Source organism: Leucoraja erinacea, chromosome 39, assembly GCF_028641065.1.
Source record: "Leucoraja erinacea ecotype New England chromosome 39, Leri_hhj_1, whole genome shotgun sequence".
Lineage (NCBI taxonomy): Eukaryota > Metazoa > Chordata > Chondrichthyes > Rajiformes > Rajidae > Leucoraja > Leucoraja erinaceus.
This window is the reverse complement of record NC_073415.1, coordinates 847,004-866,686: the sequence shown is the minus strand read 5'-3', so window position 1 is coordinate 866,686 and position 19,683 is coordinate 847,004. Positions and strand designations below refer to the sequence as shown.

At 46.4% G+C, this 19,683-nt stretch overlaps 1 protein-coding gene across 1 annotated transcript in view; it reads right to left on the bottom strand.

Moving 5' to 3' along the window:
• The window catches only part of LOC129714462 (tetratricopeptide repeat protein 39A-like), a 113,268-nt gene that overhangs the window by 25,194 nt on the left and 68,391 nt on the right, over window positions 1-19,683 (bottom strand). The window contains 8 exon segments of the mRNA XM_055664067.1: window positions 1,412-1,573; window positions 2,360-2,419; window positions 5,394-5,507; window positions 6,963-6,997; window positions 8,931-8,949; window positions 14,776-14,841; window positions 16,407-16,506; window positions 18,466-18,530. Of these exon segments, the coding sequence (XP_055520042.1) occupies window positions 1,412-1,573; window positions 2,360-2,419; window positions 5,394-5,507; window positions 6,963-6,997; window positions 8,931-8,949; window positions 14,776-14,841; window positions 16,407-16,506; window positions 18,466-18,530 (621 nt within the window).

The following is a 19,683-nucleotide window of genomic DNA, read 5'->3' as shown; positions in this document are numbered from 1 at the left end:
GTGGACGACGCGCTGAAGAGCTATCCTCTCCGCCTCCGTGCAGCTGAGATACCACGCACAGAGATGCCATATGTTAGGATGCTCTCTGTGGTGCAGCGGTAGGAAAGGCCCGTGAGCCAATTTATCCACAGTGTTGCCTGCCTGGCTTTAGCTTTAGCCATTGTCACTTACAAATCAAACCACCCACCTGTATCCACCTGTGTATAATAATAATAATAATAATCTTTATTTATATAGCACTTTTCAACAAAACCAGTATTTGAACCAAAGTGCTTTACAGAGATTGATTAAATTAATTGAACAGATCAAATGTCAATAAATCCATACAAGACAAAAAAGAGAAAAAAGAAAAAAGACACAGAACAGTACACTATAGAAATCAACATGAAACGTCCCCCCACAGCAGAATTCACTGTGAGGGAAGGCACTAAAAATATCCAGTTCTCCCCCTCAGTGTAAGATCACAAAGGTTTCGGCCTGAAACGTCATCTATTCCTTCGCTCCATAGATGCTGCCTCAACCGCTGAGTTCCTCCAGCATTTTTGTCCACCTTCCGCCTATCACTTGTCAGGGTCTGTCCCATCCCCACTATCTCCTTCCCAACTATCTCCCATGTTAATCTAACCAGTCTGAAGAAGGGTCGTCTATCCATTCCTTCCGCAGATTCATCTGTTGCCGGCCCTGCTTTGTTCTGGCCTTATCCCGACCTCTATTTCCTTCCCCTCTACATTCAGTCTGAGGAAGGTTCCCGACCCAAAACGTCACCTATTCCTTTTATTCCCGGACCCGCTGAGTTACTCCAACACTTTGTGTCCGCTCTTGACTCTTGTGCCGGCAGCTGGGATAACATGGGGGCCCTTTATTGGCCGGCATGTGCAGCTGCTGAAGGGCCTCCCTCGGTATTGGGAGATATTCCCCACAGGAACGGTGGTTAGAAATTGTGCCAGACATCTTTACTATGGAGAAACTGACATATTCCTTGAGAGTCGAGGAGAATTCATTTGAGAAGATCTGGGAAAAATGGACCGTTTATTTGAGCCATGACACCAACTAGACAAATGCCGAGCTAGATATGGGAAGACTGCGTTATATAGAACTAGATGGTCTGTTGGTATGAATATTGAATTATCTCCAGATAACGAATCCTGGTAATGTTTTTTCTTTTTTTAATTTTTAAAATTTTTAATCCCAATTTTTTAAATTTATTTACTTCTTTTATTTCCCCCTATCTACTTATTTTTTGATTTTGATTGCTGTTTTTCTTACTTTGTTTTATTTATGGTGGTGGTTTTACATTGTTTTATATATATCTCTTAAAAATTGAAGTGGAAAAAAAAGGAGATATTCCCCAGGGTAGGCCCTCCCCCTCCCCCCCCCCCCCCCCCCCCCCCCCCCCCCCCCCCCCCCCCACCTTGGACCAACGACTCTCTTTGCTGAGGAGATCTGCGTAGAAGTAGGCCATCTTCCACAGCCGCTTGTAGGTGAAGCACCACATCAGCTCCCAGTAGCACATGTGGTGGAACTGTTTCCATGCCTGCTGAGCAGCACACCCCTCCTCAAACCTCTCGATTGCCTGCGGGGGAACACAGCACAGCGTCTTACCACAGAGCCATCCCGTAATGGGGCGACCAGCACGGCTCACAATACTCGTCATCAAGACACACAATACTCATCATCATCAAGGACCCACACCATCCTGGCCACACACTCACCTCCCCGCTACCTTCAGGTAGAAGGTACAGGAGCCTGAAGACTGCAACGTCCAGGTTCAGGAATAGCTACTTCCCCACAGCCATCAGGCTATTAAACCTGGCTCGGACAAAACTCTGCCCATTATCTGTTATTTGCACTTTATCAGTTTATTTATTCATGTGTGTATATATTTATATAATGGTCTGTGGAATTCTCTGCCTCAGAGGGCGGTGGAAGCAGGTTCTCTGGATGCTTTCTAGAGAGAGCTAGATAGGGCTCTTAAAAATAGCGGAGTCAGGGGATATGGGGAGAAGGCAGGAACGGGGTACTGTTTGGGGATGATCAGCCATGATCACATTGAATGGTCTGTGCTGGCTGGCTCGAAGGGCCGAATGGCCTCCTCCTGCATCTATTGTCTATTGACACTCTTATTAATCAAGAACCTATGAATCTCTGCGTTAAAAATACCCATTGTCTTGGCCTACACAGCCGCTTGTGGCAATGAATTCCAGATTCACCACCCTCTGGCTAAAGAAATTCTTCCTCATCTCCTTTCTAAAGGATTACGTCCTTTAATTCTGTGTCTGTGCCCTCTGGTCTTAGACTCTCCCACTAGTGGAAACATGCTCTCCGCACCCACATCACAGACAACTGAGGGGATTCTGACCTTGTCGAGGTTTCCCTGGATCTCTTCGATTCTTCCCGAAAAGAACAGGAATATTGCACCCTGCAGGAAGGTAAAAGACAGCACATTATTCTCTCATCGTAAATCAGAGAGTCACAGGGTGGCGAACTGCTGCAGCAGGTAGTGCCGTTGCTTCAGTTCAGTTTAGTTTATTGTCACCTTTCCCGAGGTACAGTGAAAAGCTTTTGTTGCGTGCTAACCAGTCAGCGGAAAGACAATACACGATTACAATCGAGCCGTCCACAGTGTACAGATACATGATAAGGGAATAATGTTTAGTGCAAGGTAAAGCCAGTAAAGTCCGATCAAAGATAGTCTGAGGGTCCCCTATGAGGTAGATAGTAGTTCAGGACCGCTCTCTGGCTGCAGTAGGATGGTTCAGTTGCCTGATAACAGCTGGGAAGAAACTGTCCCTGAATCTGGAGGTGTTCGTTTTCACACTTCTGTACCTCTTGCTTGATGGGAGAGGGGAGAAGAGGGAGTGACTGGGGTGAGACTAGTCCTTGATGATGCTGCTGGCCTTGCCGAGGCAGCATGAGGTGTAGATGGAGTCAATGGGAGGGAGGTTGGTTTGTGTGTGATGGTCTGGGCTGCGTCCACAATTCTCTGCAATTTCCTGCGGTCTTGGATGGAGCTGTTCCCAAACCGTGCTGTGATGCATCCCGATAAAATGCTTCTAACGGCGCATCTGTAGAAGTTGGGGAGAGTTGTTCGGGACATGCCAAACTTCCAAAGCCTTCTAAGGAAGTAGAGGCGTTGGTGTGCTGCCTCTTGGTTCAAATATCAAATAGCTGACCCCTGGCGTGGTTTCTGTGGCGTTTGCACGTTCTCCATGTGACCATGTGAGCTGGCTGCTACAGGTGGCCATGGTCTGTAAATTGGCCGCTGTACATCAAGAGAACTGGGGGGAGGGAGTTGATGAGCTTGTGACAGACAATAAGCGCAGTTGGCAGAGGGGTGATCTTATAGAGGTGTATAAAATCATGAGGGTGCATACACAGGGGAGGGAAATCTAAAACTAGATGACATAGGTTTAAGGCGAGAGGGGAAAGATTTAATAGGAAACTTTTTCCACACAGAGGGTGATAGGTAAATGAAACCAGCTTCCAGAGGGGGTCGTTGAGGCAGCACTTGAAGGACATTTGGACAGGTACATGGAAAGGTTAAGAGGGATATGAACCAAACACAGGGAAATGGGTATAATTTAGATGGGGGCATCTTAGTCTGAATGGGTAACTTGGACTGAAGGAGCTGTTTCCCTATTGTGTGAGTCCAATGGTGTTAGAGGGAAGTTAATGTGTGAGTGTTCCTGTGGGCTGCCATGGACCTGATGGGCTGAATGGCCTCTTTCTAGGCCATGAAACATTGCCGAACATCTTAATTCTGGCTCTTCATGTTAACAGCAGGCATAGTTTCATCATTTTTACCTCATTCCCAGGTACTTGATGCTAGAGTTTACAATCCACTACCACCCCTTCCGACGGAGAAGGAGATGCTTTGGTGATTCATCTTGGCTGACCAATAAGTAGCAACTGTGTAAGAAGGAACTGCAGATGCTGGATAACACCGGAGTGCTGGAGTAATCAGCAGGTCAGGCAGCATCTCTGGATAGAACGAATGTGTGACATTTCGGGTTGACACCCATCTTCAGACTGATAAAGGGGAGAGGGTAACGAGAGATAGGGAAAGGTAACGCGAGATGTCTCATTTTCACACCTTGCCCCTCCTTATCTCTCATTTCCCTCTTCCTTGATTCTCAGTTTGAAGAAGGGTCCCGACCCGAAACGTCATCCATTACTCCGATGTTGCCTGTCCCGCTGAGTTACTCCAGCAGTTTGTCTCTTGTTCAGCACCTGTTCCATCTATTGCACATCACCTAAGAAATGGCTCCATATTAGGGGCAAGAGTTAGCGGGGGGGGGGGGGGGGGGGGGGGGGAGTTCCAGGGGATTCACAGAGGGCCAATTAATCTACAAACCCGCATGTCTTTGGGATATGGGAGGAAACCGGAGCACCAGGAGGAAACCCGTGCAGTCACAGGGAGAACATGCAAACTCCACACAGACAGCACCAGAGGTCAGAATCGAACCCGGATCACTGGCGCTGTGAGGCAGCATCTCTACCCACTGTGCCACTGTGTCATCAATGGATTGATCATTCAGGAAACAAAGTAGACAGTGTCAATAGACAATAGGTGCAGGAGTAGAGGCCATTCAGCCCTTCGGGCCAGCACCGCCATTCACTGTGATCATGGCTGATCATCCCCAATCAGTACCCCGTTCCTGCCTTCTCCCCATATCCCCTGACTCCGCTATCTTTAAAAGCCCTATCTAGCTCTCCCTTGAAAGTATCCAGAGAACCGGCCTCCACCACCCTCTGAGACACTCCACATGATTCCACACTCACCACTCTCTGTGTGAAAAAGTGTTTCCTCAACTCCGTTGTAAATGGCTTACCACTTATTCTTAAACTGTGGCCCCTGGTTCTGGACTCCCCCAACTGAATCGGGAACATGTTTCCTGCCTCTCGCATGTCCAAACCCTTAATAATCTTATATGTTTCAATAAGAGCCCCTCTCATCCTTCTAAATTCCAGAGTGTACAAGCCCAGCTGCTCCATTCTCTCAGCATATGACAGTCCCTCCATCCCGGGAATTAACCTTGTAAACCTACGCTGGGCTCCCTCAATAGCAAGAATGTCCTTCCTCATATTAGGGGACCAAAACTGCACACAATACTCACTAGGGCTCTGTACAACTGCAGAAGGACCTCTTTGCTCCTATATTCTATGTGAACCCACAGGGCCGTGGAGTCAGAGAATGAGGACACAGGCTCTTTGGCCTAAGTTGTCCACACCGACCAACATGTCCCATCCACACTAGTCTTTGCTCCTATACTCAACTCCTCTTGTTATGAATCAACTCCTCTTGTTATCTCTTGTCCAAAAGGAGATCAGATTGCGGACAGGACACGGGGGGATAGTTCGGGTTAAACCAGCAGCGCCGAATGGCCTCTTACCTTGGGGTACTTAATGAGGTACGGTCGAAGCAAATCCACGGCATCCGTCACATCCTCCTCCCCCGTCCCTGCAGCCGAGACAAAACAAGACATGTTGATGCAAGATCTCACAGCCTGGCCGCTCATTGGCATCGACCTGTTCACCTGGGGCGGAGAGCCCAAACACATCCATGAAGGGGACATGCATGGAGAGACAGAACATGGACACAGGCCCTTCAGCCAACAACTCTATGCCAACCATCAAACACCCAAAACCTACAAAATTCTTAAGGGGTTGGACGGGCTAGATGCAGGAAGATTGTTCCCGATGTTGGTGAAGTCCAGAACTAGGGGTCACAGTTTAAGGATAAGAGGGAAATCTTTTAGGACCGAGATGAGAAAATCATTTTTTACACAGAGAGTGGTGAATCTGTGGAATTCTCTGCCACAGAAGGTAGTTGAGGCCACAGTTCATTGGCTATATTTAAGAGGGAGTTAGATGTGGCCCTTGTGGCTAAAGGGATCAGGGGGTATGGAGAGAAGGCAGGTACGGGATACTGAGTTGGATGATCAGCCATGATCATATTGAATGGTAGTGCAGGCTCGAAGGGCTGAATGGCCTACTCCTTCACCTATTTTCTATGTTTCTATGTTTCTATGACCACTGATTATTAATTGTATTATTAATTATTCAGTTTACAGATACAGCATGGACACAGGCCCTTCAGCCAACAAGTCTATGCCAACTATTAACATGATAACTATTCATTTATTGTATTCTTGACGATATCGGTGAGAGATCCAGCATGGAAACACACCCTTCTATTAATTCTATCCCCACTGACCTTAAACCCATGTCCTCTGCTTCTTGATTCGTCTACTCTGGGGAAAGGACTCTGTGCATTCATCCCTATCTATTGCCCTCATTGATTTATTTATACACATTATTTTCACATTCTGCCAATGTTTACACTAATCATCCAGAACACCTTCATACACTGAGCGCTTGAGTGGTTGAGGACCAGGAAAACTCACTCACTCGCCCATGTTGAAGGTGAATCAAGGGCAAGCTTCGATTAATAATCAGTGCATAATGCAGTGGCTTGCCATTGCTAGAATCCTTGTCTTCCACTGCCGCCAGCCCCCAAGTCCCCACCCACTCCGACATCCCAGTTCCCATTTCTTCCACTTCCTTAGAACTCATTCCCCCTTTTCCCAATAACCCCCCCTCTCAACCTCTTCCCATTCACCCAAGAGGAATAGATTGGGTAGATGCACAAAGGTAAAACAGTTATAATGGGTGACTTCAATCTACATATAGATTGGGTGAATCAAATTAGCAAGGGCGCTGAGGAAGAGGATTTCTTGGAATGTATGCGGGATAGTTTTCTAAACCAACTTGTAGAGGGACCAACGAGAGAGCAGGCTATTCTAGACTGGGTATTGAGTAATGAAGAAGGGTTAGTTAGCAGACTTGTTATGTGTGGCCCCTTGGGCAAGAGTAACCATAATATGATTGAGTTCTTCATTAAGATGGAGAGGGACATTGTTAATTCAGAAACAAGGGTCCTAAACTTAAAGAAAGGTAACTTTGAGGGTATGAGACGTGAATTGGCCAAGATAGACTGGCAATTGATTCTTAAAGGTTTGCGGTGGATATGCAATGGAAGGCATTTAAAGACTGCATGGATGAACTACAACAATTGTTCATCCCAGTTTGGCAAAATAATAAATCAGGGAAGGTAGTGCATCCGTGGATAACAAGGGAAAACAGGGATAGTATCAAAACAAAAGATGAAGCATACAAATTAGCCAGAAAAAGCAGCCTACCAGAGGACTGGGAGAAATTCAGAGTCCAGCAGAGGATGACAAAGGGCTTAATTAGGAAAGGGAAAATAGATTATGAAAGAAAACTGGTAGGGGACATAAAAACTGACTGCAAATGTTTTTATACATATGTGAAAAGAAAAAGATTAGTTAAAACAAATGTAACATAGAAACATAGAAAATAGGTGCAGGATTAGGCCATTCGGCCCATTGAGCCTGCACAGCCTTTCAATATGATCATGGCTGATCATCCTACTCAGTATCCCATCCCTGCCTTCTCTCCATACCCCCTGATCCCTTTAGGCACAAGGGCACATCTAACTCTCTCTTAAATATAGCCAATGAACTGGCCTCAACTACCTTCAGTGGCAGAGAATTCCACAGATTCACCACTCTCTGTGTAAAAAATGATTTTCTCATCTCGGTCCTAAAAGACTTCCCTCTTATCCTTAAACTGTGACTGCTAGTTCTGGACTTCCCCAACAGTCTTCCTGCATCTAGCCTGTCCAACCCCTTAAGAATTTTGTAAATTTCTATAAGATCCCCCCTCAATCTTCTGAATTCCAGCATGTACAAGCCGAGTCTATCCAGTCTTTCTTCATATGAAAGTCCTGCCATCTCAGGAATCAGTCTGGTGAACCGTCTCTGTACTCCCTCTATGGCAAGAATGTCTTTCCTCAGAGTAGGAGACCAAAACTGTGTGCAATACTCCAGGTGTGGTCTCACCAAGACCCTGTACAACTGCAGTAGAACCTCCCTGCTCTTATACTCAAATCCTTTTGCTATGAATGCTAACATACCATTTGCTTTCTTCACTGCCTGTTGCACATGCATTCCTACTTTCAATGACTGGTGTACCATGACACCCAGGTCTCGTTGCATCTCCCCTTTTCCTAATCGGCCACCATTCAGATAATAGTCTACTTTACTGTTTTTGCCGCTAAAGTGGATAACCTCACATTTATCCACATTATACTACATCTGCCATGCATTTGCCCACTCACCCAGCCTATCCAAGTCACCTTGCAGCCTCGTAGCATCCTCCTCACAGCTAACACTGCCCCCCAGCTTCTTCAGGGGATATGAGGCAAATGGGACTAGCACGATGGGGCATCTTGGTCAGTATGGATGAGTTGGGAAAATGAACCTGTTTCCGTGCTGTTAATGCATAGTCCTTTAACAAAGAATCAGAGGCCATAGGTTTAAGGTGGGGGGAGGGGAGATTTAAAAGCAACCTGAGGGGCACCTTCCAACTTTCACAACATTTAAAAAAGACATTTGGACAGGATAGGTTCAGAAGGATGTGGACCAAATGCAGACAGATGGGACCAGTGTTGATGGGGCAAGTTGGTCGGCATGGGCAAGTTGGGCCGAAGGGCCTGTTTCCATGGTGTACGACTCTATGACCTGCTCTGTGTCTGGTCTGAAGAAGGGTCTCGACACGAAACGTCACCCATTCCTTCTCTCCAGAGATGCTGCCTGTCCCACTGAGTTACTCCAGCATTTTGTGTCTGCCTACGATTTAAACCAGCATCTGCAATTCTTTTCTACACATGCAGACTATGTGTGTACAGACTATTTCTTGGTAGTGAACCCCATCGTAACCCCATTCTCCTGCCTTCTCCCCATAACACCCGTACTAATCAAGAATCTGTCTATCTCTGCCTTTAAAATATCCATTGACTTGGCCTCCACAGCCTTCTGTGGCAATGAATTCCACAGATTCGCCACCCTCTGACTAAAGAAATTCCTCCTCATCTCCTTCCTAAAGGAACATCCTTTAATTCTGAGGCTGTGCCCTCTGGTCCTAGACTCTCCCACTAGTGGAAACATCCTCTCCACATCCACTCTATCCAGGCCTTTCACTATTCGGTACGTTTCAATGAGGTCCCCCCTCATTCTTCTGAACTCCAGCGAGTACAGACCCAGTGCCCTAATAGGTGAAGCTCCTTATAGCCCTCATACAAGGACATGGAAGCAAGTTTGATGGCCAGGCCTGAACTACGCCCTGCCCCTGCTCCTTACTAGACTTACATTCACAGGAATTTAATGGATCGACTGGGCTTGTATTCACTGGAATTTAGGATGAGAGGGAATCTAATAGAAACATATAACATTCTTAAGGGATTGGACAGGTTAGATGCAGGAAAAATGTTCTCCGTGTTGGGGGAGTCCAGAACCAGGGGCCACACAGTTTAAGAATAAGGTGTCGGTCATTTAGGACTGAGATGAGGAAAAACATTTTCACCCAGAGAGTTGTGAATCGGTGGAATTCTCTGCCACAGAAGGCAGCGGAGGCCAATTCACTGGATGTTTTCAAGAGAGAGTTAGATTTAGCTCTTAGGGCTAACGGAATCAAGGGATGTGGGGAGATAGCAGGAACGGGGTACTTCTATCTATATATATCTATCTATATATATACATATATATATCTATCTATATATATATATATCTATCTATATATATATATATATATAGATATATATATATATATATATATATATATATATATATATATATATATATATATATCTATATGTATATATCTATATATATATATATATATATATATTTATATATATCTATCTATGTGTATCTATCTATCTATCTATCTATATATATATCTGTCTATCTATGAGTATCTATCTGTCTATCTCTATATATGTCTATCTATATATATATGGGTGTGTGTTTATATATATATATATATGTATATTTATATATATATATATATATAATATATATATATATATATATATATATATATATATATATCTAGATATATATATGCAGTCGCTGACTCAAAAAGGCAGCCAACATCATCAAGGACCCACACCATCCTGGCAACACACTCATCTCACCGCTACCACGGGCAGAAGTTACAGGAGCCTGAAAACTGAAACATCCAGGTTTCTTCCCCACAGCCATCAGGCTCTTACACTCGCCTACAAACAGACTGTGAACTGTAACAGCCTATTGCACTTTATCTGCTTATTTATGTGTGTATTGAACTGAACTGTTCTGTATTTGTGCTTACAATATTCTGTTGTGCTGCAGGAAGCAAGAATGTTATTGACACATGACAATAAACTCTCTTGACTTGACTTGATGTATGATCTATATACATGTGTATTTGTAAGTATGTGTACATATACACACTTTTATTTCTCTCTCGTTTATTATACTGTTTGCCGTGTACTATGTTTCCATATTGTGTTGTGCTGCTGCAAGTAAGAATGTTATTGTTCTGTCTGGGACACATGACAATACAACACTCTTGACTCTGCTGAGATGCCTCTTCACACTCAGTTCAGTTCAGTTTAGTTTAGTGTCACGTGTACCGAGGTACAGTGAAAAGCTTTTGTTGCGTGCTATCCAGACAGTAGAAAGACAATACATGATTACAATCGAGCCGTTTACAGGGTACAGATACATGATAAGGGAATAACGTTTAGTGCAAGGTAAAGCCAGCAAAGTCCGATCATGGATAGTCCGAGGGTCACCAATGAGGTAGATAGTAGTGCAGTCTGCATTTGGCCCATGTCCATCTATTCAGCACATGTGTGCATATATACACAGTAGTACCACTGCCCCTCAACACCTCTATCTTGGCCTCCTCCAATGCCAGATGCAAACTCGAGGAACTGCACCTCATATTCCACTTGGATAGCTTACGACCCAATGGTATGAATATTGAATTCTCCAATTTTAGATAGCTAACGCACAAACACCATCTATCCACCCCCCCTCTCCTCTGCCCCATTTCTTCCCTTCTCCCCCTCTTCCCCAGGCATCACATTTCACAACTCTTCTCTCCTTATTTCACACATTTTGTCTTTCCATCTCTGCCACTTGCCCAACCATGTGCTGATCAAACACGCTCCTCACCTGTATCCACCAACCACCTGCGAGGTCTATTTTTGATACATGGATAGGATAGCAGTTGGAGGAATGTGGGCAAATTACGGAAAAATGGGGCTCGCTTAGATGGGACAGCATGGACGAACAGGGCTGAAGAGCCTGTTTCCATAGTATGTGACCCTATCTTGCCCGACCTGCTGAGTTTGTCTTCTGCTCAAGATTCCAGCACCTGCATAAGGAGGAATGATCTTATTGAGATGTATACAATCATAAGGGGGGAAAGCACTTGTACCCAGAGTAGGGAGATCGAGAAACAGAGGGCATAGGTTTAAGGTGAGAGGAGAAAGATTTAATAGGAATCCGGGGGGCAATATTTTCACTGTGCCAACAGGCTCACATTCTGCTACAGATCACTCACTGATGATTTACCCACAGTAAATGTCACTCATCCTCATACAAGGTACCTTAGCCCTGAATCCAAAGCCTCTTTACTCCCCAACTTAAAACCCATTCATAATTTTTAACGCTAATTTCCACCAATAAATGGTTGAGTTGAGTTGAGTTTATTGTCACGTGTAGTGAGGTACAATGAAAAGCTTTTATTGCGTGCTAACCAGTCAGCGGGAAGACAACACACGACTACAATTGTGCCGTCCACAGTGTACAGATACATGATAAAGGGAATAGCGTTGAGTGCATGAGATAAAGGGAATAATGTGACTACTATTTAGTGCAAGATAGAAAGCATCCGGAGCCTGGGATGCCTCGTCGGGGATCCCCGGAGAAGAGGTCCGACCATCGGCCCGCGGTCTATAACATCGTGAAGCCGCGGTCTGCGGAGCTTCTAGCCGCGGGCGCGGCGTGGACTTACCGCGGGGGATGGCCAGAGAAGAGCTCCGACCGCCGGCCTGCGGCCTACAATATCCTGAAGCCGCGGTCTCCGGTAAGAAAGCGCCAATTCGGGACCTCCAAAGCCGCGGAGCGTGTTCGACCGTCCCGACAAGCGGGCCTGTACATCCGGCCGTCCGTAGCGGCGACTGCGGAGGTTTATGGCCCTGACCACGGGTGAACAATGGAGGAGGACTGACTGTACTTTGTGCCTTCCACCACAGTGAAGAAAGCTGTGGTAGATGTCTGTGTTAAATCTTATTGTGTATTGTGTGTTCTTTTTAAGTGTATCGCTGCTGACAAATTCATTTCACTGCACTTATATGTGTATGTGACGAAATAAACTGATGGATTGATTATTTGAATAACGTGAAAAACGTCTAATGCAAGACATAAAGGGAATAACATGAGTAACATTTAGTGCAAGTGATAAAGGGAATAACGGGATTAATGAGTTCACCTTTCAATTAGTAGAGCATCTGTCTTCAAAACTTTTTAACCCAAAATAATTCCCCCAACCCTTTCATTTATGTTTTTGGTAACCTGCCCAAGATTCTGCACAATCTTCCATGTAGCCAATTTACTGGACAATGTATATTATCCTTTACTAATTAACCTCAAAAACCTTTTCATAATAGATCAAAGCACACATCATGTACTCGTTTTATACAGGGAAGATGCGCTCAAGAGTGCCAGATGCATTTATCTTTGAATTATTTATTGCACATTAATTAGGCAGGCAAATAATGGTTCAGGCTAATTGACAAGTAAAGTGACACGACCAGTTTCACACTGGTAATTTGTCTAATTAGATACACACAAGTGCAGACCCGTCATCGTCTGAGCTGAGAGAATGATGCAGAGCAGAAAGCAGCCAACTAACTCTCTGTTCTGTCAAAGTGCTATCCAATTAATCCTCCACAGACCCTTTCATCACAGCCTGACAAATCTTCCCTTTCCAAAATGGTCGCCCTTTTCAAAGTCACCATTAAATCTCCTCTCACCACCTGGATCTAACACTCGGCAGAAATAAATATTTCTCATCTTACGTCTGGTCCTTCTGTGATAACCTTGAAGAAGGTCCACTGGGAACAAGCGAGCTCTGTTCGTGCATTTCCACACTCTCTCAGCCTCGCCACCAAGTCACGTTGGGCCTTGGGTTAATTGGCTGCTGGAAGTTGCCCAACGTGACTTGGCGGTTGGCAGGAGAATGAGGGTGGAGTTGATGGGCTTGTGAGCGGGGACTGATTATAGGAACTATAGATGGAGAATCGCCCAACAAACAGCTCACAATGGCCTGTAGACAAAAATGCTGGAGAAACTCAGCAGGTGAGGCAGCATCTATGGAGCGAAGGAATATTCCTTCGCTCCATAGACGCTGCCTCACCCGCTGAGTTTCTCCAGCATTTTTGTCTACCTTCGATTTTTCCAGCATCTGCAGTTCCTTCTTAAACAGCGAACAATGGCCTGGTTTCTTTAAAATCGTTACTTTTTTGCATATCTTTCCTTCATTGTTCTTTATCTCTCCACATCACCGTCTATATCTCTCCTTTCCCTTCTCCCCAACTAGTCTGAAGAAGGGTCTCGACCCGAAACGTCACCCATTCCTTCTCTCCAGAGATGCTGCCTTAGTTACTCCAGCATTTTGTGTCTATCTACAGATCAAGCGGTTGGCTTGCTTCCAGGCAAGCATGGATTGAATATTCTCCGCACGCTTTCTGCAAGAACATGAGAGATAACAGGGGTGGCGCAGTGGTAGAGTTGCTGCCTTACAGTGCGAGAGATCTGGGTTCGATCTGGACTATCGGTGCTGTCTGTACGGAGTTTGCACGTCCTCCCGTGACCGCCTGGGTGTTTCCTGAGTGCTCCGTATCCTCCCATACGCCAAAGGTTTGTCGGTTAATTGGCTTTGGTAAAATTGTACCCGGTGTGTAGGATAGTGTTAGTGTACAGGGTGATCGCTGGTCAGTACAGACTTGATAGGCTGAAGGGCCACCTAAAAAAGGCTAAAGTCACAAAGAACTGCAGGTGCTGGAGTCTTCCATAGAATACAACATTATGGAGTAACTCAGGTCAGACAGCATCTCTGAATGGTATGGATAGGTGATGTTTCGGGTCAGGACCCTTCTTCAGATGGTGAGATGACTTCACCTTCCATGTATCCTCACAACACAGACATAAGCCATCTCAGACCATCGAGTCTCTGCAGTTTCTCAGAGTCAATCCCATTCCCACATACATTTTCCGATATCCAATGCTCTCCACGCTCCCATCAACCCCCCCCCCCCCCCCCCCCCGCATACTCTGCGTGGCAGTGGCAATATATAGGAGCCGATGAACCTACGTGTCCACTTGTGGGTGGAGACTGGAGCACCCTTGGAAAATCCCACTCAGTCACGGTGAGAACCTGCAAACTCCACACAGACAGCACATGTCAGGATTGATTGCAGGGTCATTGGAGGTTCAGCAGCAGCTCCACTAACTGTGTCATCCGCTGAAAATAGGTTGCCCTATCTTGTCATGAAATGAGTAGGCCCGTATTTATAAACCTTGTGTAGCGGCACCTAGTGGTGGGGCTGGGCATTCAGAACCCTCGTCATTGGTCGGGGATGTCGCGCGACCGGGGTTACGTTCGCAGGGTCTTCAGAGTAATCAGTAGTTAGTGCTCCTCGCATCGTATCGGTAGTTCTAGACTGGGTAGGCGGTGCTTGGAGCATTTGTTTGTGCTGATAAAGAATATTTTGCTCAACCTGCCTGGTCTAACTACGCTTGTGTCCCACCCCGTCCACCCCCACCTTTCCTTCGAGGCACATGATCTCAACCCTACCTTGTCACCAGAGAAACCAGCAAACTCCAGCAGCTTCAGGATCCGTGTGGGAAACATGGACAGTGCCTGCAAACCAAACAAAGTGCTAGTCAAAACTAATGTGTAACCCCAGTCAATTCCCATCTCAAGCTCATAATACCCAATGTAGCAAGTAATCGAGGGCGATCGTTCTGGGGGGCCAGAACTAACTGTGGAGCCTTCCCGACGTGATGTGGGCCTAACTCAATAGAACACCAGTGAAGGAGGTGTCCACTTGATAGGCCCCAATACTGGCACCTACACCCTCAGTTTGGTTAAAGTGCTTGTTCACATGTAGGTAGCTGACTAATGCATATGTCCTAAAAGGCCTGTCCCACTTTCACGACCTAATTCACGACATCTGCCGAGTTTGCCCTTAACTTGTACTAGCAGCATGGTCCTTCTGCAGTTGTACAGGGCCCTAGTGAGACCACACCTGGAGTATTGTGTGCATTTTGGTCCCCTAAATTTGAGGAAGGACATTCTTGCTATTGAGGGAGCGCAGCGTAGGTTTACAAGGTTAATTCCCGGGATGGCGGGACTGTCACATGCTGAGAGAATGGAGCAGCTGGGCTTGTACACTCTGGAGTTTAGAAGGATGAGAGGAGTTCTCGTTGAAACCATATAACCATATAACAATTACAGCACGGAAATAGGCCATCTCGGCCCTACAAGTCCATGCCGAACAAATTTTTTTTTCCCCTTAGTCCCACCGCACTCATACCATAACCCTCCATTCCCTTCTCATCCATATGCCTATCCAATTTATTTTTAAATGATACCAATGAACCTGCCTCCACCACTTCCACTGGGAGCTCATTCCACACCGCCACCACTCTCTGCGTAAAGAAGTTCCCCCTCATATTACCCCTAAACTTCTGTCCCTTAATTCTGAAGTCATGTCCTCTTGTTTGAATCTTCCCTATTCTCAAAGGGAAAAGCTTGTCCACATCAACTCTGTCTATCCCTCTCCTCATTTTAAAGACCTCTATCAAGTCCCCCCTTAACCTTCTGCGCTCCAGAGAATAAAGACCTAACTTATTCAACCTATCTCTGTAACTTAGTTGTTGAAACATATAAGATTGTTAAGGATTTGGACACACTAGAGGCAGGAACCATGTTCCCGATGTTGGGAGAGTCCAGAACCAGGGGCCACACAGTTTGAGAATAAGGAGTAAGCCATTTAGAATGGAGACGAGGAAACACTTTTTCTCACAGAGAGTGGTAAGTCTGTGGAATTCACTGTAGAGGCGCTGTGAGGCAGCAACTCTACCACCGCGTCACCTTCTCTCTTAAAGGGCCTGTCCCACGGTGATTTTTTTGGCGACTGCCGGCGTCATATCAGTGTCGCCAAAAGATTCTGAACATTACAAAATCCAGCGGCGACAAAAAAATGTTGTGAGACTTGAAAATAAACCGCGCGTCATACGTCGTCACGCCACATCACACCGCGAATTTTTCGGTGACCCGATACATCAGTCAATGATCGCCAAGTGGGACAGGGCCTTAAGGCAGGCTTTGGAAGCGCAGTCACTGCCTATTGTCAAGGCAGGATCGATAGACATGTCCCTAGAGAGAATCAAGGGACATGTAGTTGTAGGTTCGAGTCTTACCAGGTTAAACGCCCCAATTCCCAGACTAATGCCTCCTTCCAAGTGATAATGATTGGGTCCTTTGCTGAAGAGATTTGACTGCATGAAGTTATGGAGTTCTCTGCCAAAAACAAGGCAACAACAAGGATTGTTAGACAATGGACCTCAAGTGAGAATGGAAAGTCAAAAATAATCAAAACCCCTAAATCCATACAATTCCAAGTACTGCCGTAGAAAATTAATCCTTCATAGAGTGATACAGTCAAGCAGGCCATTCGGCCCCATTCATCCATGCCCACCAATGTGCCCCATCTACGCCAGCCCATTAGATGGCTAAGAACAGTGTTTAAGAAGGAACGGCAGATGCTGGAAAATCGAAGGTAGACAAAATTGCTGGAGAAACTCGGCGGGTGCAGCAGCATCTGTGGAGCAAAGGAAATAGGCAACGTTTTGGACCGTAACCCTTTTTCAGACTGGCTAGGAACAAATTGAAAGGATAGGGCAGAACGATTTAATGCTATGATCAATTATATCATGTTCTTTAATCAAGAGGGAAAGAGATAGAATGAAGCAACATTTATCCAGAGTTGGGGAATCAAGAACCAGAGGACATGGGCCGATTATGAGACGGGCAAGTTTTAATAGGAACCTGAGGGCAACGTTTTCACACGGAGGGTGGTGGGTATATGGAACGAGCTGCCAGAGGAGATAGTTGAGGCAGGTACTATAACAGCATTTAAAAAACACCTGGACAGGTACATGGATAGGAAGGGTTTAGAGGGATATGAGCCAAACGCGGGCAAAAGGGACTAGCTAAGATGGGGCATCTAGGTCAGCATGGACAGGTTTGGCCTAAGTGACACGGCATTACTCCTGCCCCCGCGCCCCCCTCCGTCACACCTCCCCCCCCCCACCCCCGTCTCTCCTGCTCCTCCCCCCCCTCCGCCCAAACACTCCAGCCCCCCCACACCACTCCTGCCGCCCCTCCCCCCCCGGTCACTACTGCCCCCTTTTACTCCATCCCCCTCTTAACTCCTGCACAGTCACGCCAGCCACTGTTACCCCTGCCCTCTCCGTCACTCCTGCACCCTGCTACTCCCACTCCCTGCATCCCACCCCACCACTCCTGTTCCCCCCCCCCGTCACTCCTTCCCCCTTTACACCAGGTACAACAGATGGGGGGGGGGAACAGAGAAAGAGAAATTGCATCGAACCCTCCCAGTGGCCACGACCTCCATGTTCTGACAACCCTGGGTAGATGTATCCCTTACATCCCCAAACAATTTACTGGTGACCATCTTCGACTAATGGACCCCGAGTTCCACCGGAACCACAACATGGACCGCCTTAACTGTGGTAAAACCTCCCATTGCTCCGTTCTCAAGAGTGATAGAAACATAGAAAATAGGTGCAGGAGGAGGCCATTCGGCCCTTCGAGCCAGCACCGCCATTCATTGTGATCATGGCTGATCGGCCCCAATCAATAACCCGTGCCTGCCTTCTCCCCATATCCCTTGATTCCCCTAGAATCTAACTCCCTTAAATCCATCCAGTGACTTGGCCTCCACTGCCCTCTGTGGCAGGGAATTCCACAAATTCACAACTCTCTGGGTGAAAAAGTTTTTTCTCACCTCAGTCTTAAATGGCCTCCCCTTTATTCTAAGACTGTGGCCCCTGGTTCTGGACTCGCCCAACATTGGGAACATTTTTCCTGCATCTAGCCTGTCCAGTCCTATTATAATTTTATATGTTTCTATAAGACCGCCTCTCATCCTTCTAAACTCCAGTGAATACAAGCCTAGTCTTTTCAATCTTTCCTCATATGACAGTCCCGCCATCCCAGGGATCAATCTGGTGAACCTACACTGCACTGCCTCAATCACAAGGAAGTACTTCCTCAAATTAGGAGACCAAAACTGTACGCAATACTCCAGATGTGGTCTTATAATAATGAGGGTTAAACAAAGTTGTCGGCAAAACAGGAAGGTTTACGACAGGGAAACAAAGGAAGAAGAACAGACTTTCAGGAGGGGAGGATATTGCCTGACAAAAATCAGAATGAAATATCATTTCAACTCACTTGTAGATCATGAAACTGTTCCTGACTTTAATCCCGCCCTTGATGAAACTGACCATGTTCTCATCCTGAAAACAGAAATACATAGTCTTATCAGTGTCATTATTTTATATTCAGTTATCTCTTGTTAAAATGAGTATTCAGTTACCCAGCAGAGTGGCAATGGGTCACCACCATGAACTGCTCAAGGCCACACGACTGGTCCCACTTTCCTGGTCCCAGAACACTGATGCAATTATAAAGAAAGCACATCAGCACCTCTACGTCCTGAGAAGATTACGGAGAGTTGGTTTGTCAAGGAGGATTCTCTCTAACTTCTACAGGAGCGCAGTAGAGAGCATGCTGACCGGTTGCATCGTGGCTTGGTTCGGCAACTTGAACGTCCAGGAGCGGAAAAGAATGCAGAAAGTTGTGACCACTGCCCAGTCCATCACCGGCTCTGACCTCCCCACCATCGAGGGGATCTATCGCAGTCGCTGCCTCAAAAAGGCTGCCAACATCATCAAGGACCCACACCATCCTGGCCACACACTCATCTCTCCGCTGCCATCAGGAAGAAGGTACAGGAGCCTGAAATCTGGTACATCCGGGTTCAGGAACAGCTTCTTCCCCACAGTCATCATGCTATTAAACTAGCCATCAAACAAACTCTGAACTATAACAGTCTATTGCACTTTATCTGTTTATTTGTATGTGTATACAATACACAATACACAATACAATTTATTTGTCACTTGAACCTCATAGAGGCTCAAGTGAAATGTTGTTTCTGCAGTCATACATACAAGAAAAAAAAGACCCAAGACACAACACAATTTACACAGACATCCATCACAGCGCATCTCCTCCTCACTGTGATGGAAGGCAAAAAAACATATCTCTCCCCTGCACTTCCCTCTCCCCCCGATGTCAGAGTCAAAGCCCCCAGCGGGCGATGACAATTGTCCCGCGGCCATTAAAGCCACGCCGGGCGATGCAAGGCCACGCTCCGGGTCTTGTTGTTGGAGCCCCCAGCGGGCTCTAGCAAAGTCCCGCAGCCATTGAAGCCGCGCCGGGCGATGATGTAAGGCCCCGCTCCAGGCACTCCTCGACCCCGCGACTCGGGCGGGTGAAGTCGCCGTTGCAGAAGCCTCGAAAAGCGGTCTCCCACCAGGGACACGCGGGCACCCGATATTACTGTCTGCCAGACCTGCGGTAAGCCTCCAAATCTGCGGGGGTCGG